At 28.6% G+C, this 25,820-nt stretch overlaps 1 protein-coding gene and 1 long non-coding RNA gene across 9 annotated transcripts in view; one reads left to right on the top strand and one right to left on the bottom strand.

Moving 5' to 3' along the window:
* LOC126901699 (peripheral plasma membrane protein CASK) overlaps positions 1-25,820 on the bottom strand; it is an 81,954-nt gene that overhangs the window by 2,196 nt on the left and 53,938 nt on the right. For 2 of the 8 annotated variants that reach the window (XM_050678385.1, XM_050678379.1), the window contains 10 exons: positions 9,495-9,695; positions 7,314-7,478; positions 6,533-6,607; positions 6,206-6,235; positions 5,627-5,725; positions 4,919-5,057; positions 4,150-4,191; positions 3,797-3,913; positions 3,088-3,198; positions 1,939-2,046 (listed from right to left, as the gene is read on the bottom strand). In XM_050678385.1, the coding sequence (XP_050534342.1) occupies positions 1,939-2,046; positions 3,088-3,198; positions 3,797-3,913; positions 4,150-4,191; positions 4,919-5,057; positions 5,627-5,725; positions 6,206-6,235; positions 6,533-6,607; positions 7,314-7,478; positions 9,495-9,695 (1,087 nt within the window). The remainder of the gene's footprint in view (positions 1-1,938; positions 2,047-3,087; positions 3,199-3,796; positions 3,914-4,149; positions 4,192-4,918; positions 5,058-5,626; positions 5,726-6,205; positions 6,236-6,532; positions 6,608-7,313; positions 7,479-9,494; positions 9,696-25,820) is intronic. The other 6 variants (XM_050678380.1, XM_050678381.1, XM_050678382.1 and 3 more) reach the window with 6 other exon arrangements.
* Positions 17,742-25,542, top strand: LOC126901707 (uncharacterized). Its single transcript, XR_007703094.1, has 5 exons — positions 17,742-17,881; positions 23,150-23,378; positions 24,268-24,450; positions 24,518-24,740; positions 24,873-25,542. It is a non-coding gene; the product is annotated as an uncharacterized LOC126901707 (long non-coding RNA).

Below are 25,820 nucleotides of genomic sequence, written 5' to 3'. Positions count from 1 at the left end.
AACATTTCAATTAACTTTTCTTTGTTATCAATGATTTAATTTTGAATTTAATGATGATTGTTAAAATTAATAATAAATAAAGTTTATCTATAAAATAAGAATGAATCACTCGTGGTTAATATTAATTTAAAACTAAAATATATAAGAATTATTTAACTCAAAAAGCCACAAGAAAAGACTAAAAAATGGCGTATACATATTTCGGAAACAATTTTACCATCATCAGCGTTATTTAATTATAGATAAACACCAACATTAAACTGGTGTAAGCTATAATAAAATCAATTTATTTTAAAAATTAAAAAAATGAAGTAAGACTTTTTTTTTTTGAAAATTAGGTTTTGGTATAACACAGTATTTAAATAAAAAATTCATAGAGAATCAATCGTTTAGGAAGCGAATTGATTTGTGAAATAATGGACCAGTGAACATTTTGCTCCATTCCAATTTAATCTAAAATGACACCATTGATTAAAGTTTTGCTTAAACTTCGAATGCTCGTATTAATTTTGTAAAATTCTAATATTACCTTTATGTCATTTTAAAATAATGCGAAAAGTTAAACAACATTTTGTCAACGAAAAGAAAATATAGAAAAATAAATAAAGTATCTTGGATCGTGTGGATCGCATTGGGAATAGAATACAGTTTAAAAGCGAGTGAACAATCCACAGTAGTTTTATAGTGAAATTTCTTTGATGTTCGTCAATTTTTAAACAGTAGTTTCGATAAACCGAAATATTAAAGTGTGTGTACATTAGAATACGCGCACAATGAGATTTGTGTAGAAAACTTTGCAGTCAAAAGGGTCAACGCGACATTTGTTGCAAAAATTGTAGGAGAGGTGCACACAATTCACTGTGACGGCGTGTTATGTCGATAGAGTGAATTGAAAACTATCGGAAAACGGTACCAGGAATCCAGAAGTATCTGCGACTTTTCGACATACTCATCGGCCAATGCGGTGGCACAGCGTTACTGCTTATCGGCCGATATTAGATACGGTTCAGTACAAACACCAATAGCCGATAAATGTCGTTCTCTAACGACGCATTGAAAATTTATAAGTATCGCGTGCGACACGATACGTTGTTAATCATAAAAAAATAACCATATGCAATCAATCCTGATACCGTTTATCAGAATTTTACATTACTTTATTTCAGTTACTACGTAAAAATATCAAGGGGTTGGAGATATAAAAAAATGAGAGTTTCAAATAATTTTTTTGTAGTTTAATTTATTTTAAACAGAAAATAATACAAAGATATTATATATGATGTTTTAATTTTATTTGAAAAAAATTTGTAGACCAAGTTATGATTAAATTTGTTTGACCTCTACTCAGTGTCTAGTCGTTGACCACAGTTATAGTAAACCCACTCGACGGATTTTTGTAAAATTTATACAGCTTATCGAAAGGATAATAAACTAGAGCCCGATCGAAGGATTTCTAAAAATTATATATTATTTATAAGTAATCAACAAGTGTTCTTTTCTTTGAAAATCTGCGAATAAANCGATCGAAGGATTTCTAAAAATTATATATTATTTATAAGTAATCAACAAGTGTTCTTTTCTTTGAAAATCTGCGAATAAATTATTAGAGGTCGTCTTTGTTATCGTAGAAAAAAAAAAAATCTTCAAACAGACACTAGATTAAACTAATGATTTTTTTTTTTGTTTGATTAATTTTGTATGAACTAGTAAATTTTATGATTTCCCTCCAAAGCTTGACCCGTGAGAGGAATTCCAGTAAATATAGTCATAACTTTGCCTATAGTAATTTTTTTGTTAAACAAAGTTAAAAAATAACATAATAACTTTGTACTTTTTGTTGTATAAAATAAAATAAAGTACTGTCAACATTTATTTTTTATATATTCATTTTTTCACCGCTCTGATTACCCCCAACACCTTAAGTAAAATTTCCTTTACCATATTCTAGATATTCGTGAGCGTTGATATCAGTCATCATTTCATCGTAGCTAACAAAATAATAAGCGATTCCATTTTCTTCTCCAGGTTTCAAAGGCCGCGTTGTATCTAAAATGAATGAGCGAAACGATATTTTAAGATAAAAGTTTATTTACTTTATACTATTCCCTAAACGGTTTATAGATATCTTTACTCAAGTGTACCAAGAGAGTATTCAAATAAATACATTGATTTTATAATAAATATATCAACTGGAAGAGTCACTAACGATTCACTTTACAAGAAACATACAAACAAGTACAGTATATTAATATATTAATTTATACAATTCTTGTTACCGATAAATTCATTGGAGTTATTCAAAACTTTAAAGCCCTGTAGGTCTTATGGAAAACAAGAAATACCAGACAGTTTACAATAAGTCACATTGGTCACTATTAATATTAGAAATAATAAGTTGTAATTTTTTGAGTAATTTTCAATTGACTATCAACTATATATCAAATATATATTTTTTAATTTCAGTGAAAATAACTTAAATAATGTAATAATTTTAATCTAGATGATCCGAAATTGATAACAAAATTCAAGATTTTAGTTAAAGATAATTTTTTATTACGTCTAGATAAGATTTATGTTAAATAACTCAAATGGAAATTTCATTTTTCAAAATAATAGTTATAAATTATATTTGAACATTTTTTAATTTATGTTTTGAAACATACACAAATTGGTTAGATAATATACACGCGACAGAATTGACAATCTATAACAAATTGATTACAAAAAAATTTAATCATAAAATATAGAAGTGACCAGGGACGTATTTAAGGTTAGGTTTAAATGGTTTGGAGCCCACAGCAGTTTTTTAAAAGATGAAGTTTACATTTTTAAGTGTATGGCGGTGAATACAAAACAATTTAGGCAACCGGTGCCATATACTACAATTATAATGACGTATAATCAAGTGTTTATTTAACTTTAAATACTATATTAAAAATTTTTTTACATAAAACAAAATTAAAAACGTGGATTTAATAATTAAAATGTCTATGTAGCATAATTGTGAGTATAGGTACGTCGAGTAAAATATTTGACTGCAAAAATAATTACCTTAAACAATAAAAAAAATTTAATAAAAATACTTACGAGCCATAGGATAAGCATATTTATCTGGATGTTTTTGTATGATAGTGTTTTTTATGTGTCTACGGCCTACTCCGTGTGCACCCAACAGAACTAACGTTTTGCGCTTGAATGCTAATGAAAAATAAATACATCTTATAAGAAAAGGTAAAATTTTAGAATTATAATTAAAACAAAGGATGTTTATAATCCGAATTTCCTTTTAAAAGTATTAAAGATTTGTTTAGAACCTTTTAAAATAAACAAATTACACTAAATATTTTTAGTTTAAAAACTATTTTCTTTTAATTTTGAGCATAATTATCATAAATTATTTTACGAGCTTAGTACATATGACTAACCAAAGATTTAACATAAGTACCTTTTAAAAATAAGTATGTGAAACATTTATGATACAACTACGGTGATTATAATTTTGTAGCTAATACCTATGGCCTACCCAATTTATCTTTTACTATTGCCAAATGCTACCCAAAAATGATCCACTTAAATTTGTTAAGATAATCAAGAGTAATTTTCTAACACTATGATAATGTAAAATTAATAAAGACCCTTGAGATAGACTCGAAGACATTTTTTAATCAAAAGAATGCAGTTTATTTTTAATAAATACAAAGAATTTAACATATATTCAGACGTATATTTATCATAAGTTATCTAGAATGTTAAAAATATAACTATTATTTTTCAATAAAAATAGAAAAAAACTCACAAGGTAACTTCACTACTTCCTCATAAGTAGCCAAGTCGATGTGATCGAACACCGCGTTGTGTTTGGCTAGATACTTGTCTTTAAGTTTTTTCTTGCGGCCAAATATTGAGCAATTTACTGAACAAATATTATGGTAAAATTTAATACACAGCATTAATTGAACAAAAAAATAATAGTACTAATTAAGAACTAATAGTCAAGAAATCTATAAAATAGGAGCAAACACATGTCTTTTTAGGTTAGCACTAATAATGATCCCAAATTGGGAAACATTGACTAAGAAGCAAGATCATTGACCATGGAAAAACTATATCTTTTGACTTGTTTTAGTTTCTAAGCAACGATGACCTTACCGGTAGAACCATCACAACCTTCGTGCGAAGAACAACTGGATTCTTTTGGAGCGGCAAAGTAATGAATATTAAATGTACATACAGAACACACAAAAGCAACACGTTTTAGGTAAAAATAATGCACATTTACAAAACACACAAATTAAAAAACAACAATAATAATTGAAATAGCAGTTCTCCCAAATCCTATTAAGAGGCTACTACAATTAATAAATTTGTGTATACAGAGTGTTCAGCAAGTAAGGAAACAGGTTAATTGTTACAAATGAGAACAATAGAAACCCGTTTCCCTTACTTATTGAATATTCTATATAATTTTATCTTAACACCAATAAAAAAATACTCTCCATAGATAATAAATACAATTTAATTGTTGAAGAAATTCTGATAAATATTACTTCAATTAAAGTCTAAAGAATATTTTTAGTAGTTTTGTACTTAGATTTCAAATTTCAAATAAAATTTCAAGTAGGTAATTTAAGTATTTAACTTGAACAAATGGAAAACATAACAATGAGTTATCTATATTTATATTATTATTATTATTGTAGTTATTCATGTTTTACGCATTTAACATCCATAAAAATTTATTTGTACGTAGCAACCCCACTTCCTTATAACAATCAAATTAAGATACCATAAGTTATGTAAATATTAATTATATACGAATAGAATTCTCTCAATTCACTCGGTATTCCCACTGTAACACATACTATAGCAGCCTCTTAACTGTAATAATAACTTTTGGGTATTTATTTTTTAATTTTACCTTGTTCGTGTTTAGAATTCTCCAAGGCTTTACACGTAATTCGCCATTCTTGGAGCTCAGGAGAAGGTATTAGGCCTGCAGAACCGGCAGAATTATCCCTACGGGCTTGCCACCAATGATGGTCGTCTTTACTTATTATCTGTAAAATACAATAAGTACACAGAAACATTAGATATTATCGCAATGGAAGTATAAAACTTAAAAATAATACAATTTTGTTGGGCAACTATGAAATTAGTGGAAAGTATTTTGATCTTAAATAATATTATTTTCCATCTTAGCTCGTTCAATTTACATTGTTAAGGATTTTTAGAGATGAGAATCTAAGTAATTATTACATGAGAGATAAGAAATGGAATTAGTATAAGTTTTTAGTTGGTATACAATGTATTAATTCAATTAAAATATTGATTATTCAATGTTTCAAAATATCATTTGTTTTAACTTTTATAAGTTGAATGATTTAATATTTTATATGCACGCTTTTAATAGATTTGTTAAATATTCTATTGTTTAGTGGTAAATTAATTGAAAAGTAAATATTTCTTTAAGAACAAACATCATTATTTTTCTACCCAGGATGAGATATACAGGGTGTTCAGTAAGTAAGGAAACGGGTTTCTTTTATTCTCGTGGTTTGTAACAATTGACCTGTTACCTTACTTACTGTACACCCTGTGTATTATAACTAATCAATTTGTTCTATACCTGTAAAATGTCACCAATGTTGAACGTAATGCCGGCCTGAGCACAAGGGATTAAGTCGTCTTGCAACGGGTCGTAGCTGAACTGAGCACGGACAAATATCTAAGGAACACATTTTTATGCGCAAAATGGATTAGGGTTAGGAACGATAATAATATATAAAGTACATAAAATTTCCATTGGTATTTTTTATTGAAATAAATTTTATAATAAAATATCAAATAAAACAAAATTAATACGTAGATAATTACATGCAGTCTATTTAGGATTATAAATAATAACAAAATAATTATCATAAATTTTTAACATAAAACTAAATAGTATAATTTAAAAAAAAACACTACAACAACATAAAATTAGTACGAGTATAGTAACACATCTAATGTACTTATGTTATTCATAAAAAAATAAAAATAATAGTTTTGAAAATTATATTGTTAAGTTATACACATCATTTAATTATTTATTATACTCAGTCCCATGTTAAATATACTGTAAAGAATATTAAAAGAGGTAATGTATGATATCGTCATTATTATTTATGCTTATTATTAGCTTATTAGACTATTATTTTATACTTACAATCACAGGTAATGGTTTTATCCTGAATAACTATGTACAGGCATAGGGAAAAATACACAAAGAATATAAAATTTATATTGCATAAAGGTAATTACTAATTAGTTAGAGAGTTAGAATTGTAAAATATTTTAATATTAAATGTCAACAAAATCTAATTTCCTGACGAAGGCCAAATTTTGGAAAATAGAACTTTTTAAGTGAATTAATTTAATGGCGATTTCAGTAATCGAGAAAAGGATAAAAGTTTAATAAGACTTAATGGAGTTAGTCGATTGACGGTAGATTTTTTAATTTGGCCAACACCGGATAGAGTACACTTGGGCTTACTTGTACCTCGCACGGTGGTGGTGCGCTTCGATACGACGGCACTATCTTGAAAGTAACAGAACCCCTAGCTTCTCTCTGTAAAGAAAATTAAACAATTATTTAATGTTAATATTTATATTAACATCACAAGTCTCTAATATGTTTTTGTCGTACCATTTATAATTTTAAAAATGCGCTTAGAGATAATAAAATATGTTTCATAATTTTTATGATGTAATGATTATTATAAGAATTATAAAACAATAATAGTAAAATACATGAAAATTAAAATCAATACATAAATTTTAATTTTAGTAACCAAAAAAGTATATTTTAAAGCCAATTTTTAAAATTACCTAAACAGTCAACGTTAAACTATCACTTTTATTATGATAATCAATATTCAACTTCCAAAAAAATTAGGTTGGAACTAAAATCTTAGACCATATATTAAAAATGTCGAATTGGTATTCCTATTTTTCAAAAACAATATAAATGATTATTGACTAAAGACTGGAGTGATAAAACACGAATGTGAATTAATGTTCTATTATTTTTTTAAAAACATAATTAAGATAAACCGTATCTTCGGTGTTTAAACTTATTCCTTGTTGTTACTCGTATCATATATATATATATCAATCTAAAATGTACAGAAAAAAGAAAAAGATCCTTGACCTAACAATTCTAATAACGTGTCTGACATAAACATAAAATATGTGTTTTCTCTAAGGTTTATCTATTTTAACAAATACTGGATTTGTGTAGTTTTAAAAAAAAAAACACTGAATGGTATGCTGACCAAGAGTTTTTGAAGCGCTCCGACCGACTGGTTGGCGACAGATATTCCGTTTATCTCACGGATTTCATCTCCAACATGTAGTGTGGCTTGCCGGTGGATCATACCACCATGCATGATCCTCGCTACAACACATTTACCGTCCTCATTCATTTTCAATGTTATACCCTAAAAACAAAACAAAAAAAACATATAAAAGTGAATATAACAGCGAAAAAATAAATAAATTACACTTGTGGCAAATTAAAACAAAAATAATTTATATTACATAAACCCCAAAAAATTATAAAAAATACTGACTAGCGAGTACATAACTTGGTTATGATGTCGTTCTCATCAGCTGATGAAAATTTAGAACTTTTTGAATCATTAAACGATGAGTACTTGGGTTAACCAAACATTGGTTCAAGAAGTGCAGATATAATATGGTAATTAAAGTTTTTTTTTAAGAAAATACCAAGTAAATTTTATAAAACAAATTTCACGGATAAATAGTATTTATATAAACAATTCAATTAATACAACATTAGTTAAAGTATTAAAATAAAATTATTTTTTGTGAAAATAATTTTAATTGTATGAAAAAATAACTTTATGCATTTAATAGTTTTTGGGTAGAAAAACCTGAAATAAAAATTAATAAATTCATCAACATTAGGATTAAATTTAATATAAATCAAAGTATAGGCCTAATGCGCCACAGCCTGTTAAATCAAATGATATTATTCAAAGTAGAATGTATTTCACATTAATACTTGGACACCTTCCTGTTGCATTTATTTTTTTTATGTTTGTAAGTCGAGTGTAACGTTGAAATGTTGCCAAAGCGTTAAACAATAAAAAAAATAAAAGGGGGCGCATTAAATCTTTTATTTTTTATGGTTCCGTTAATTTATTCACGTACTCTATAGAATTTAAATATCCAGAGTTGTTTAGTAAAGGTATTTTATGAAAGAACATAGACATCTATAAACTACGACTGTTACAGTCATGAAATTAATCCATTAACAGCTCTATTGTAGGTGGTACACGTTGTAGTTGCAAACATGACTGCACAATATTCAACTGATATTGATTGTTTAGTTTAATGATAACAATAATACCAATTGATCAAAAAACAACCAATACAAGACGTAATAAAATAGCCACAAAAATGAAACAATTTTAAGGAATGGTGAAATCAAAATCAGAAAAGGTGTCCCACCAAAAATTCTAATTTCAATAACTGTTTAAACTTAAAATTATTTTAATTTATTATATGTGTTCGCAGATATAATTGCTGTGAATATATAAATAATTTACAACATTTAGTAAGTTAAATTCAAAAAGGGATAATCTAACACGATTTTAACAGTTGATAGAATTGATAAGAGTGAATTATAAGAGATAAGTGCTGTGTAATGTATTAATAGTTACTTTAATATGACGATGCATCTAACCTTAGTTTGTTTAATACATTTATTTCACACCTTTATCTTTATTTTACATAGAATATTTCATAAATATTAATACACTATAACACGCGAGATGTAATGCAGTTAAATCATTTAGATTTTATAAATTAAAAATTTTCCAGGGAAAAGTTTTGTAAGCTTGAATTTTTTTTTTTTTAATTTAAACGTATATATACATGATTTTTATAGATAAAACTAACATTTTTAAATACGTGGTTTGTATGAACATACTAATGGTTATTTATATGATCTATATATTAAGGCTAGTATATATGATAAAATAATAATATAAGTAAATTAATATAATAATAAAAGTAAATTAATGTTTTGTATAGCAAAAATGCTAATAAATGTACAATACCGTAAAAAATGTGATTAAACAAAATATAAGACTTTTGACCAGTTAAAACTATTATTATTTACCCCGTTATGTGTTAATTCAACTTATTTATATTTTTTAGATTCGAAAAACTTTTAATTTAACTTTTAATCAAAAGTAGAAAGATAGTGCTATTAAATGAAATAAATCAGAGCTTGATAACTTGTTTCTATCAAAAGTTATGTGAACCATAAAAATGCATTTATCACAAATAGATTTTTTATCAAAACTATTAGACCATTGTTGAATTGAACCATTCAAATTATTGTTAGAAATAAAAACTGTAATTTATAACAAACTTTGACAATTATTTAAATAATGTACCAGTGTTAAAAAAACAATTTTACTTACCATTGGCTCTTCGGTATTTTTTTGAAATTGCACCAACCTTACCCTGGTGACGTTCTCGGGCTCCACGTCATCTTCCAGCCCGTCCTCGCAGTCTTCCACCCCGTTACCGTTTAAATAAGGTAAAACTAACGGTGGAGTGACCCTAACAGCTTCCTCACCGAATATTTCGTGCGCGGCCACGTCATGTGATTGCATTAACGACTGAAACAAACAAACAAACGCAATTCCCAATAAGTAAACAGTAGAATTTTATCGTAAGCATTAATAAAACTATTCTGTTTTCAAAATAAATCGCAACAAAGAGAAGTTTTAAAAGATGTCATATTTTAAAACTTAACAAGCGTTTTGATGACAACTATTTGTCGATAATTTAAGCATTGTCTTGCTGTCAACGAACCGGTAAAAGCAGCTGTACACAATAACTAAACTGGTGCTTTAGCAAAATGACTAGAGTGTGCTAACAAAGATTCCATAAGCAACCCTTTTGAGACACACGACTTCGTAAAATATACGCCAACACCATAACAAATTAGGTATACGTCTCGCACAAATATAATTAAACAAAAATAAGAAACATAACAAAAATAATTCACTAAACTAATTTATTTGTATTCTGTTTAGATTGGAACAATACCCGTTATATTATATACATGGAATGTTTCGTCTAATGTGTACAGGTGTATCTATTAGGAGTACAGCCTCGTGAGTTATGCGAATTAATAAATTAATTATCGTTAGCAATGCTTGAATCTTTTTAGTTGCTATAAAATATTTGATAAGATGATTTTTTTCTCTCATCATAACATTTTTTGTTGAGAAAAAGTGTTTGGATACGCTACTAAACTCGTTAATATACAATGTCTTGGACCTAATTGACAACACTTACAACTTTCGATAAAACTATCATTTTGTTAAAATATTTTTCATAAAATAATTATTACCTTCTTAAACTACGTTTAAAATATATTTTTTTATTATTTATCACACTTTAGTGAATTTTATAACTGTAATTTTTTGTGGAAGTTAATGAACTGATTTACAATACAAAGTATTTCCTTTAGAAAAATATTAGCAAAAATGTTACAATTTTTTCTCGCTATTAGTTCTTAGTAATTATACGGCCTTTATTTACATATACTGTAAAAATGTTCATTACATGTATTAAAAAAGGCAAGAAACATTTTCCAAACGAATAAGTTTCAATTTAGTTTTAGTAATTAATTTTGTAGTAGTAAAATATTAATTTATTTTTTAACTGTATCGATTATTGAAATTGAGTGTCAGTTTTTAAACAAATAATATCAATTAATAAGTAGGCTTATTAAGCACATTGGATTAAAAATTCTAATATTTTTAGTGCCTTTAATTGGTCGACGAGTAATCAGTTATAAATAATATAATTGATTGGAAAAAATGCTAACAATAAAAACTATGTTAAATCTAAACTAAAGTGTTCTTCAACCTCTTAGTATAATTTTTGATAACATCATAAGTTGTAATGAATTTTATAGGTCAATTCGTCTTATAATGATACGCTTAACAAATAGAAATTGCGTTTAAATTTTTAGTGGAAAAAATTTATGGTAACTGGGTTTTCTAAAATAGAGTGGGGGCTACAATATTTCCCAGAAATCTATCATAATTTAGAACTTCTAAATTATACGAAATTAAATTCTTTAAACATACATAATAATTATACATAAAGCTATATTGGAGGAACGCGATAGATAGCAACAAAAAATTTGCCATTTTTATAAATGTTAAACATTTTACTTAATTTTTAACATTTTATAATTTATACTATGTATTTATTCAAATAGATCTTTCTTTTGAACTATTAATCAACTTTTGAAGATAAGTGCTTAAAGAAAAAATCAGAAGAGTAATATTTTACGGGTTGTTCATACCCATGTTTTTCTGTATTCAGATTGTTATACAACTCTTGCATGTTATTGGATTGTTGTCGTTAATATTTCATATTAAACCTAATCTAATGTACTCATAACAAGTAAATTAAATTAAAACATTTGTTGTGAGATTTTCAATTTTACAAAATGTTGACTTTTTTAATTTCAATTGCCGTATAATCTTGATTTTAAAAATCAAGAAAGTAAAAAAAGTCATAAGCTTTTAATTTAAGATTGTTACTAGTCTGGATACGAGCAAACTTTGAGAGGAAGTGGACCTTTTTGCAGACGAAGAAATAAACAATATGTACTTGATGTTTTAATAGATTCTGAAGAAGTTTACAGTTACATTACTGTTGGTGGTTATCCCCAGCGACGTTTTCACTAGTAAAACTCGCCTATAGATCCGTTTCAGGAAGTTTTGTCTTAACAAAATTAAAATGTTAAATAAACGGTCTCAAAAGCAACGGCTGAACTCTCGAGTCAAACCCCCTTGTTCCAGTTATTAAACTCGACTAGTGAGCTCCAAGTGTACAGTAAAAAGTTTTTTATGCATGCTTCCTTTTGTGTTTTAGTCTATTGGACTTGGACCATACACTTTACTCGCCTAATCATTTATACTGCCGACTAAAAAACCACACCTGCTGTTATCGTAAATCGATTTCAAATCAAAGCACACTGTGAAATTCAATCACATCATTACTTTTCAATGAGAGACCTGCACGACACAAGAGTTGCAATACAAACATATCAGCAACAATTTAAACAAGTGCACTTGTAATAGAATTCATTAAGACTCCGCCATTGTTAATAAAAATTACCGTAAAACGGTCAAGTGTATTGAATTACGCCAACAGACTTATTTTTGTGGTGAAAACAAAAAAGTTTTTTTTTAGCCACGGAACAGACAGTTGAGCAAATACTGTACTAATGGCGGCAACGAGAGTTAAGAGATCCGGGCGAAAAAACTTTGGTGTTTAAAAGAGCTATTAAATTATGACAGTTGCCAACGTCGTTTAAAAATGTTACGTTAAAGCTCGACACCTTTTGCGGTATTTGCACAGCGGTTTTACACGTTTGCTATATCGTGTGTACTATTATGTGTGTGCATAATAAACGTCATCGTACAATAGGTTTTGTCAACATGGACGTGTAGCACACAAGTCAAACAGAACTTTTGCTAAACTTACACCGCGCACATATTTATTTATTTAGTTGTTTATTTTTTCTACACAAAGCAGAGGGCCAAAGAGAATTAATTGTAGACCAATTTAGAACGGATATAACGAAGTGGAGAGTACATTTTTATTTACATTTTGTGGTAAACTTAATTATTTGTATATATTTACACACGACAGTTAATTTTATTTGTGTGTTTAAATTTTTTATTTTTATGATCGACGATCACCCGTGACCACGTTTATGATGTCAATCATAAATTCTACGATAGTGAAATTTAAATAAAATTCAATCGCATAAAGCCAAAACGCTGAATTTTATGCGCACAAAGCTTATCCTGGTTCAATGTGAACACCGATAAAGAAATGAAGGTGAGTTCACAAAAACCAATGTCAAGCATAAAATTAAAATAAATATCGCATTTCCAAAAAAATGACCGGTACTACCATTAAATAATAGGATAATAATAAATTTTAGAATATTACCAAATCATTTTTAATTGAAATAGAAAAAAAAAAGACAATGAAATATAAATCTACCCAAATGGTTTGTCATCAACGGTTGAAGTAAATCACCTTCAACATTTTGATAAAATAAAAAATTGAACTGTGAAGTATAGGTCACAACAAAATCATAGATTGTGTTTGACTAATCCATCCTCATTAGATATTATCATTATATCGTTTTTGTTGAGTCAATTGTTTTCAACTATCAACAGTACAGTGTACTTATACCGTACGTGGAATTAATAAGACGACACGTCTATGAGAAAAAATTAACAAGTATACATGGAATATAGATACTGTTATATGGTTACAATAGATGAAATTGATAAAATTAAATGTGGTGTATGCTCTTTCAAATGCTAATACTCGTAGTTCTAACATGTTTAGACGTCTATTTATAAAATCACGTATCTACCGAGAACAGAAATCAAGCTAATAATTTATGCGCATATTTAATTACACCGAGTTCATAAGGTTTTAATTTCGTTGACGAAATGTAAACGATTCCATTTTGTATTAGTGATTTTGATAAAAACATCAAATAGCTCGGTATAAAATTTTTTTATACCGCACTTTGTTTAATGTAAAAGTTAAACAAGATCAAACAAAAGAGCAAACGGCTTAAACACGTGAAGCAGAACAATAAAACCAATTTAATAGTTGTAATGTTTAATTTAAAGTTTCCAATAGATATTTCACATGTCGTCTGTTTTTCTAGAAGTAAAATGTTTCCAATAACTAATTACACTTCTTGTTCAATAACCTGGAACAATGTTGCGACGCTGCAAATTGCACACGAGATAAACGTGGAAATTTCTATATTTTGATATGCGAAAATGTTAGAAACACACGTCTGTATGAAACACGCTCTATTCTTTGATCGACCACACGAGAATGATAAATGGCGATAGTTTCATTTTGCCATCTACGTTTAGAACTTTCCTCCAACAATCATAGATCACCGATGATGCAATAACGATGCCGGCAGCACATACATCCCGAGAAGGGCACAAAGTTAAAAATACCGAGAACAAAGACGGAGCAAAACCTTTATTCGGTGTAAAGGTGAAATGTATTGTTGAGATTATCCGAGGAAAACGAGAAAAACCCGAGTGGAAACTTAACGCAGTTGGACACACGACCAAGTGCCGGGGGAAGAGCGTTTGCCTCGACGTAACTCCATCGGAGAGGAGAATGTCGAAAACAAAATAAAAATATAGATAATGAGCTTTAGTCGGTACACGCTTCAAGCAAAAAAATATCGTTCCCAATAAAAAGTACAGATCCGGAGATGTTGTGAGGGACGGAATTTGTACATTGAAAAACTTGTGCCAACACTCACTTGCACACCGTCTGCCGTTGTTAAGCTGCCGCCATTCAATTATTATGGCTGTGTATGTGTATATCGTTCTGAATCGCTTAGCGTTATCGCCGCACTCAATGGCCGACAAGTGTAACCTGTCCATCAATCACTCGATCCTTTGCTGCGTTGCAAAACCCGACAAAGGCCGAGTTTGGACGTTGGCTTATGGCGCGACGAGGGGTAATTCCGTACAAACGAAAAATAACGAGCGCGGTAAAAAAACGCATAGGTCTGGGCGGCCACGGAAAACTTGCGCAATTCATTAGCCGCCAACTCGACGGGGTGTGCAATCGGCCGACCTTAAAATTAACTCTAGGCCGAAACTACCAAATAAAAAACCGACCGACAATACAAATTCGACCAGACTCTATTTTTTTTAACTTTGTCCTCTTTGCGCGCGCCGTTAATGCACATTTTTAGAGGCCTCACTTATTTAGTAATTTTATAATTTTTTAATTATTGTCGTGAACGCGTAGGCGGCCGCTGCTGTGTAAAATATAACGCGGCGTAAAGCTCTGTCGAGTTTTATCTACCCGTACACCTTTCAACATGCTGCATAATTAATATTATCCCATCGCCGTGGAAACATCTTTCCAGACGAAAGTAGACGTTTATATTTTATCCAACTTTTTACATAATATAAATATAATTTTGGAACTTTTAGCAACTCGAATTGTTTTCAATAGTGAAGTTATTTTCTAGAAACGATTTTTTGATAACTTGTCAATTAAACCAAGCACATATGTGTTATTGTATATTGATTTAAGAAAAAACATTGAGACGATTAACGATTTTGAGTCGAACAAATCATTTGAATCAAACGTAAAATTCACGTATTATAAACGATTTGATTGTAAGCGTTGTAATTAAATTTCAAATGAAATCGAAGACGGGCCAAAAAATGTATTATAAATACTAATCAATTCGGGTTACACATCGATTCGTTTTATGCACAGTAACTAATAAAACATTTTGAAAATATCTCAATTAATATGAGTTTTCAATTAAACAAGAGGATTTTATGATGATCACGGCTTGTCATCGGTGGCTGGCATATCCATTAATGAACAAACTATTAAACAGGACGGAATCATGTTGGAATATATCAAAGCGATACATTTTATAGGCGTTACTTTATGACGTGTAAGAATAAAGAGTCATTAAAATGGAAAAGTTGGGTGACTGTAAATGAACGAGACAACTTGATATATTACAGAGAACACGATTATTTTAAGTATAGTAATATACAAGAAAATAAAGCAAGTTTGATACAAATTGCTATCGTTAGAACACTTCTAAAGTTGACGCATTGCGAATGGCGTAATTAAATTGTAAATTAAAAAATGTAGTGAAACCTTAAAATTTTTAAGTATTATGATAATTTCACTTCAGACTAACGTTTACAGAAGAAAAAAATTGTTAAAAATACAAATAGTGCTAACAGTAGAGTGAGGATCAGATATTATATAAAGGGGACAAAAACCATGCAACGGAAATTGGCGTTTCAACCGAAGCATTATTTTTTTATGTACATATGACCACTGTTTAAATTTTGTGTTATAATTGTTTGTAGCTGTTCAAAAGACTTGTGAGCTGTATATCGTTAATACCCATTAATATTATTAATTTCGTGCGTGTTCGACTAGGGTTAAGGTCAGAATGCTGGTCCTGATAACTAATGGGAAAGCTGGCTAGTCTTTAGGCTCTTCTTTAGTCGGTAAAGAGAAAAATTGGTTGTGATAGTGACTAACGGATAGTCTTAGTCTTCTACTTTAGATCTGAACCTCGCCGACGGGTCCGGAAACTACCTCTTTCTTAGCTCTGTAGTTTGAGGAGCTGTGCCGACCTATGAAACTCCGACGGGAGGACTTGTCGAGAGCCATTAATGCGTTTTGACTATAAATATACATTAATTGTATATTTAGAATTGAAGATAATTACATTTTGTGTGTGACGCTAGTCCACTAACGTAAAACAAAAAGTTAACACATAAAAATCCGATTCGAAACGTTTTATTTATTATTAAATGTTTGATTCGACGTTTTTATCCGAGAATATTGTAATTCGTAGCAATACTTAAACACCGAACTGAAAACAATTAGTTACTAACACTTATACAAAAAGGAAATAAAAAAATCTCTCGACAGAAATTATTAACCGCAGAAACTCAAGTGATATTTGTGAGCGTTGTTATTTTCTTATTGTGTTAAACTGTAGCCGGCAATTGATTTATAACATAAAAATGAATTGCCAAACACGTTACCGATATGATAGATGAAGTTCAATTAACTAGGTACCAGAATAGCTGTTCGAAGATTTACAGCCGACTTCGTGTGAATTGACAGAATGTGATGCGATATGGATAATGGTCTAAACTAGGTGCTGCTGCGAAAATTAATTGGCCAGTAGCTCAAAGTGAGAAAATCGTTGACGTAGCACAGAAACGATGGCGAAACCCTATCAATAGTAAACATGAAGTAACTGCATCTTACTATTTTTCAAGAGTACATAAAATTTATGTACTTATTATGACCGTATTTAATACGGTCGCAATGGAAGAGTATTTTTATTGAAGAAAATAAAATTACAATATTCATAAGCGCATTAAAAATTAAACCGGAAAATTCAAAAAAATTCGTATTTATTTATAGTATGGAAGTATATTTAAAATTGTCTATACCAAATAAAATTCATCATTACTGGTTTAGGAAAAAAATTACACGAAAAAAGCAAAACTTTATTAATAGTAGAAACTTGGACAAATTGTTATATTTAAAAAATCAGATATTAATAAAAATCATAGAATATGCTGTATGATATGAGAAATAAACTTCATAGGAGATGTGGAATACACTAATTTAAAATACTGGAAAAAAACAAGTCTTGGGTGATAAATGTGACGCAAAAATATTCAGAATTACATCTTAAGTTGTAATTGTGTTCATTTAACGACGTTTACTTGAAGACTGAATATCTCCGTAATATTGTTGTCAGCCCAGATATTTCTATGATGTTTGTTTCTCGTGTATCGTTTAGATATTATGACAGTTTTACAAGCAATTTAATTATTAATTTAGCAATTTCTTTCCACTCTTGTTAGGAAAAAATGAGGATCTTTCCTTTAACGATACTATAGTCGTTGCTTGTGATAATAACCAAAAGTATTAAAGCTTAATAAAAATTGTTTAAATGTATCTAATTTTGAAATGAATTATTAAATGATTTTTGTTTTTAGTAAATTAAACTTATTGTCATAGATCAAGAAAATAAAATATCGAATATTATTCAATTTCTAAACACATGTACACATGTTTTTGTTTTAAGAAAGTAAAAACGAGGAAGACGTCAAGTTAATAGAAAAACATTTGAGAAAAGGAATATAAAAGGAGAGTATTCGAAAAAAATGTATGAAACAATTCGAAGTTTAATTTGGTAAGATAGCACTTTTACTTAATTTAAACGTAACTTATTTTACTTTAAAATATATTCCAATACTTTATAAAAATAAATAAATTTCTCGATTAAAAACGCAAGAGCTCTAATTAAAAATAAACAAAACAAAAATATTTTAATTAAATATTCATTTTAAGCCGCAAAATTAGTATAAAATATTATAATTATTTCTCAGATGACCCCGGGGTTTCGGATTGTTGGTAATTTATTTTTCATTAATTTTAAAAAAAATAGGAGCAAAATATATTATCATTACAAACTGGCTTAAAAATAAACGACGACAAATCTTAGGATTGTCATCAGAAGTTATGGAAAAAAGATTTAGGGAAATCATGATTATGTAAATTAAATGAACGAAAAAATTAGTCATAAATCAAGTCCAAAATCAAGTCCAAAATCATGATAATGGTAAACTATCGAAGTATGTATGTATATAGTGTGCAGTGAGTAGAGATCAATTAATTTTTCTGTGGCATGCTTCAAATACATCATATATATTTTTGACCAATTTCATTACCGTTTACTGCAACCACTAATGTATATATTCCCTCGGCTAAAACATTGGAAATAAATCATCATAACAGCAAAAAATATACAATAAAACGTCATGCAAGTTCAATTTTATATTATGCCCATGTAATTATGTTACAATGATATATATCACAAAATATATAAACGATAAAATGCTACAAACGGAGAAGCAAACGGTTTGAAAAGACACAGGTATTTATAATATATTCTATGATATTGAAGGTTTTTTGTGTATGCTAACGCTGTAAGTTCAATTTCAATTAATATACAACGAATCTAAGCCGAATGAATTAAATATTGATAAATGTATGGCAACTAAAAGCGATCTGATAGTGTCATGAGCACATTCTAAGCTGTCCTTTTAACGTTGAACGAAAAAGAACTCCCAACGCTAAAAAATAGAAGACTAAATAAAATATTTATCATGAAGAGAGCAGCGTATTGGCAAAAAAAAAAAAAGCGGTTATATCAAACAAAGGTTTAGATATTTCTTATTTCTCGAGACATTTTTGTTAAAAGTAGATCCCGAGAATGAAAAAAATAGAAAACATATATATCAAAAATTTTAATAGTGTTTATATAGAACATTTGTATTAATTCGATCATTAACGCGATAGTTAAAAAGAGGTGTATTGTGTTCGTGTATTTCTGAATTTACAAATAACATTATTTTTTTCAAATAAATTTCTCTATTCATCGCAAAATCGAAATTGTATTTCGATTGCTCTCCTTGAGATTAATCGATTTACAACAACCTGTGCTACAAAAGTTTAACACTGAACGGGACAGCAGGTGGGTATTGGGACTTAAAGGTCGCAAGCACGTGAGAAGAGTAATTGTGACAAAAACGAGAAAAAAAAAAAGAGTATTTCGACTTGCTGCTGTTACACACGTATTTTGTTTGCCAACAAAGTGAAAATTATTAGGGTCAGAAAATCAAACGACTCTTATGCAATCACGAGTGTGAAATTAACATGGACTGCTGGGTGGATTGAGATGTGTGTTGGGTACGTTATTATAAGTTTTCTTTTTTGATTGTTAAAGTTTCAGTGGCCCATAGTTATAATGCTCTACTGTATAAAAGCTCAATTTAAAAGAGTCACACTTATGTTGTATTGACAGCATAATGACAACTTCAGCGTGCAAAGAGATAGGTGATGAGATTACACGGAAAATATGTACCCCAGATATTTTCTCGTGCTCAACATAGGTGTAATTAAGTGGTAATATAATAAATAGGTGTACGTTGCATTATTTTATAATGCTCTCTCATTCCTGAGGTAATTTTACGGTAAAACGAACCACGGACAATCCGCGTGAAACTAACATTGAATTACATTTCATCTCTTCTAGTATATTTATAAATAATAAACGGATTCAAAAGGAAGAAAACCCGTAAAGCTCAAATTTTCACTACGCTGGGTTTTAATTTGGTTTTGCGTTTCACTACTATTCAAAAAAAGTTTTTAAACAATAAATTACAGATCCGGTGCGAATAAAAAACAAAACGGAAAAAAATTATGGAATGATATTGTAGAATTAAAAGTATCAGCCATTTTAATACAACATACTTAACACATTCAATTATCAACAGAATCATAGGGTAATGTGATTTCGGTCATGGCAGTGGTATGCAGAATATTAATGATTAAACCGAATAGGAAGTTGTTCCAAATTTAACGACTGTACAAGGCGACATCTTTAAAAGCTAAACCTCTGGAAAGATAAGAATAACAGTACTATAAGAAGAGAAATGAAATAGAGGAAAAAGGACGGATATTTCAGTCCATTAACTTTTCGAGAAATATTATGTCAAGGTATCTCTCTCTTACTTCATGTTTTAAGTCTTTTTTTTCTAGAAAATTTCTACATTTTGACATAAAACAGTAATAAAATCCAAACGCCGTTGTATAGTTTTCATATTCATACAACGAGATATCAAAAATACCAGTCGCATCTTCATTTTTTATTTGATTTCTTTCATAGCATAAATTTAATATTATTCCGAAAATTTTAGATTTTAAAATGATTACAAATATAATAGGAAATATATTTTCATTATTTATTCAATATTACAATAATAATTAACGACGAGATGAGATTTATGTTATCACATGGATTATCTGTCCATCACTATTCAAACTATGACACACAATTTCTTATATATAATTGAATTGCAGTGTTAAAAATACGGAAAGTATAAATGATAATACTGTTTTTTAATTAAAAATTTATTTATGTTTATATTAACAATAAAAAAATACTTGATTTTGTGTATACGAGTACATTTATACAATGTTACGAGATATTTCTAGAAGAGTAATAGAAATCTACAAGTTATGACTTTAAATCTAGAGTTTTAAATGTCATAGTGTTGCTTACTCAAAAGGGTCCGATGTGAGATTTATAATATTGTTACTATAACATATTAATAATAAAGTTATTATTTAGACTTGAAACGAATACATTATTTTGGGATTCGCAGTTCTGGTAATAGACTTTCTGAGGGAAAACTACATGATACTACGTATACATTTTTTTTTTTTTGACATGTCATGTAAATGTAAAAGACAAAAATAGTACACATAAAACCGCTACTAAATTTGCCACAATAAAAACCCGAATTCGATTAAATTATGCGAGAGAAATACAATTACATTGGTCATTTATTTACGTCGGGTCCAGCTTAGATATGACACAGCAAGAATAGCACGACCGAAGGATTTATGGTGTTAGTGGGTAGATAAACGGAAGTAAAGGAAAATTATTGTTGTCCGGGTGCATCGCAGTACGAGCATTAGTGACAGCAAAATGTATAAATCGGTTCTGTACGGTTGTTTACAGGCACAAGATGCCGAAGGGTTTTAAAGGCCGTTTATATAAACATCGTTCCGTTGCTTAACGAAGCTACAGGAGACGATAACAATCGACAGTGCTGAATTACAAATCTTGATCTTCTACTGGAGTTGACCAAGCAAATATGGTAAATTTATAAATGTGTCCACACCTGTTATAGATGAAGGTTTAGATAAAAAACAAAAGAATGAGGTTAAACGGTTCCAAAGATTTGTTCGTGTGTTTATTATTGAAATTGCCATAATTATGACTTACATCAACAGAGCGAATGTTATAACGTTTATAAGCAAATGTTTCAAATAATGTTTTCAGATTTAAAAAGAATTATTTTTTTAGCCATTTACGTGGTTAGAAAATGAATAACCAAAAAAACTGTTGACGTGAATCACGAAAAACTAATTACAGTACACCAGAGTGTGAAATCTAGTGATGCCATTGTTGAAATACCTATTAATTTAGAATAGACGACGATAGTTGGTAAATTCACTGAATAAAATGTCCAACTTTATATTTTAAACATTAATAGTGTTAGCTCAGCAATAAGAGTGTTTATTTTTTTTTTTTAGCAAACATCTCTGCGGTAAATTTCTATTTTTATTTGATGGTAATTACTCTTATCGAAAATGTTAAGTGTTTTTTAATGACCAAATCGGTGAAATTCAATTATGGGAAAATTGAAATTTGGACCTATAAGGACTAAGACGAAATAAAACTTAATGCGCATAACTAATAAAACGTTAACATCGGTATTATTACACGTTTATGTACATAAAATGATACAACACGGAATTGTCGAGTCGTGTATTTGTTCGAATAATGATGATTTTGGAAATGTTGAAAATTATGTAACAAGGTTCATATGTAAGATAAGAGGAGTATAAAAAGAACGACCGTAAAATAATCGAACTGATTATCCGTTCTGTTGTTATAATAAAGTTTTTTTTTTGTTATACGCCCTTTATCCGTATGGGATGTGCACTTTAAATCGAATAAAAACGTAAACGGTATTAAACCGAACGACGAGTATAAGCTTCTGTCAAGATAGTGCTGCCTAGCAAAGTATAACATTGAATTGGGCGCATTTTGTATCTTCCTGTGCCGTTCAATGTTACTAAAACACTATTCATGTCGTCCGAGCAAATATCAAGTTTATACATTGCAACTTTAATGGGCATTATTGTATTCTCGTGATTATTCTGATTATACACAAAACTAGAGTACAATGAATGTTTTTACGCAACAAAAGAATTAATAGAGAGTATATTTCAGTTGAGAGACACAAATCTTGATTGTAAATTTTCTAAAAACTTAAACAAATCTAGATAAAAAAAAAAGGTTCAGTTACAAATCCATCATTCAGAAAAAAAAAACGTTTTCAGAACTTATCGAAGAATTCAACTCATTTTCGATTTAATACAACATATTATTTCAGGCGATTTCTTTAGTTATCCAAAATTATATTCCTTCAAATTTCTTTTAATTTAGTAGGAAAATGTTTGAAAAAATTCATGATAAAATTAATATTTTCGCTGCCGGATATTAAAAAAATTTCAATTACGAAAAATATAAAACAGATTCTTTTTTAAAAAAAAGCATGAATAATGTGTACTATATTACAAATGGATATGGTTATAAAGTAAATTGAATTTAAAAGATGCAAATAAATTATAGTTTTTGCATAAAAAAAATTGTACACTCTTTACATTTTATTATAATATTAATGTACTGTATATTTTGTAATTCTACAACGCATATATGTTTACATGAATGTTTTTAATCAAACATTCATCTGTTATCTTAATTAAAAAACATCAATTACCCTAAATATTTTCCACAGAATAATATTTTATTGAATTATAGCTGTTATAGAGGCTACTTCATAATACACTAAAAGAGGAATTAGTATAAACATATTGATGACTTTCTGAGATATCAGGAGACTGAGAAGTCGATTATAGGCCACTACTACAATGTTCTTGAGATAAATTGTACGAAATATAATTCAAAACTTCTTCGGTCAACCATAAATAATATTCGTATCTTATTATAGAAAATATGGAACAATATAAAAACGGATAATAAATATAAGGTAAGTTTCTAAAGTATAATATAAAAGTTTAACGGTTTGTACTTTTCTACATTTCCACATTAAAATTTCTCAAAGTAATACCCATCAGCTTTAGTTATTATTATATATTATTTTAAATTTTCATCATAAAAACTACAATTTATGATCCAACGAAGTTCTTCGATAATAATGTTTTTTGTGATAAAAGATTCGTTAGTAGAAAAATATTTAAAAAACTCGATTATACATGATTTAGATCTATATGATTTATTTCGTAGTTTAAACAATAAATTCAGCGAATTTAAATTGTATTTGGAATATTCAACTATAATACATCAGTAGCGTAACAACGAGGGGGATTAAATATGGAAATTATATAACCCTTCAACCAAAACCTTTAATAAGCTAATACAATTTTATATTTTATTTTTAACGCGGAATGATAATTTACAAGAAATGAAATAGTACATAGATAGGTCTCAAGTAATAGTAGATAAATAATATGGAACATAACAGATAACAGATAACAAGAAACAAAGTAACAATAACAAAATATTAATAAAAAGATAGGAAAAAAAAAATATTTATAGTAATTATATATACAATTTTTAGTAATTAAGGAAACGGGTTTTTATTGTTCTCTTTTTTTTGTAGCAACCGACCTGTTACCTTACTTAGTGAACACATATTGTGTATAGTAGTTTGAAAGGGGTAACGAAAATTCTTCTCGTGTTTACTTCCTAATAGAATAAAATACTAGCTACGTTTCTGTTAATTACTAGAAAAATTCTTAAAAAAAATTATCTAAATGTTGATAAAAAAATAAATAAAAGTTGACGTAAAATGACATTTATGAAATTAAAGTAAGTAATGGTCTAACGAGATTTTTATCAGTACTTTTATTTCACAGTACAACATGTCATCTTTGAGCAGACATGCACGTGCCCATTTGTTAACGTCTAAATAGAGATTAACATAGTAACATAAAGGAAAAAAACGAGAATTTTGTTACAATCTCCACTTTAAGGTGATTCGATAAAAAATTATGTCAAACCATATCCATTTAAAATAGTTATATAAATACTTTTTGGAAGTAAGTAACAAAAAAAATAACGCATATTCTTATATTTTAAAATAATATTGAATATCATTATTTTCAGTTAAAACAATGTAGTTTGTAACAAGATTTTCATTAAACTAACTATATTGTTTAATTAACGCATACCAATGGAGAAACAATAATACCATATAACTTCCTCGATAAGTTATGAATATGCCCAAAAGAACGTTATGTTCAAATTTATCCTTCAACTTTTTTGAAAAAAAATTTCTGTTCTAAATGTTTATATCAGCTTTTGTAGAATACGAACACATCCTTCAAGTGTAATGAGTTATTCTTTATCTCTATTTTTATTTTATCTTTTATTCCTATGACGCTTTGTAGTTATTTATGTTAACGTTACTCGTGTTATCATTGAAAAAATATACTGATACAGGGCAAACTATTTTCAGCAGAAAATATGAGAAAACACAAAGTAAGACCGAAACGACTACTTACGTTCCACTAAAGTTTACTATTTACAGTCTTCCACGTTAAAAAACACACGAACACTCCGGTAATATCAATGGTGACAGGCAACGTGAACTTGCATTACAAATCGACAAATGGCAGCTGCGGTCGTGCAATACACGTTGCTTTCTATTTCCACACAAACCACGACAATATCAAAAAGCTCAGAGTTGTGCATTATGAATTGTAATGTCAATCGTATGAGTCGGGTCTTCAATATCCAATCGTTTCATCCTTTTTTCATAGTCCGTGTTTTCATAAGATTAGAACGTTTACAGCAAAAATGAAAAAAATAAGACGTTCAACCTGAATTTTTATTTCTAAAAACATACCGTACTTTCATACGAATTGACAATTCAGTCGATAATATAATTTTTTTCTTAATCACAAACTACAAGTCTAAGGAAACGATTTAGTAAAACAAAAAAAAATCGAGGCCATAAAACCGTGTATGATGGCTAGTTTATAGTTATTACCAATACCATACGCTGGTGCACATAAAGTACAATAATAAAATTTTCTAATCGTTCAAAGTTCTCTTACTGACATAAAACACAGTCAACTGTACATTTATATAAATAATAACAGTGTTATTGCTATTTCATAAAATGTATTTCGAAACAGTTTATTAATAAAAAATAAAATTTACAATTTTTTGTTGTAAGATAAAACAAATTAACTCCCATACTGTATCAATTCATCGGTTTTAATTGAAACGATATTAACAGAGTGAATTTTCACCCTATACATGCGAAGTAAAATATACATAGCTACTAAAAATCGGCTATCGTGAAGTACAATAAAGTTTAAAACATAAAAGTAAAAAACTATATATAATAAAAGAATATAAATAAAATTCAACGCTTCATCTGGCGTACTTATTATTCACTTTA

This window comes from Daktulosphaira vitifoliae, unplaced genomic scaffold (assembly GCF_025091365.1).
Source record: "Daktulosphaira vitifoliae isolate Bord-2020 unplaced genomic scaffold, ASM2509136v1 Scaffold_3, whole genome shotgun sequence".
In the NCBI taxonomy this organism is placed as follows: Eukaryota; Metazoa; Arthropoda; class Insecta; order Hemiptera; family Phylloxeridae; genus Daktulosphaira; species Daktulosphaira vitifoliae.
The sequence above is the reverse complement of the archived record's forward strand: the minus strand, read 5'-3'. Positions and strand labels throughout refer to the sequence as shown.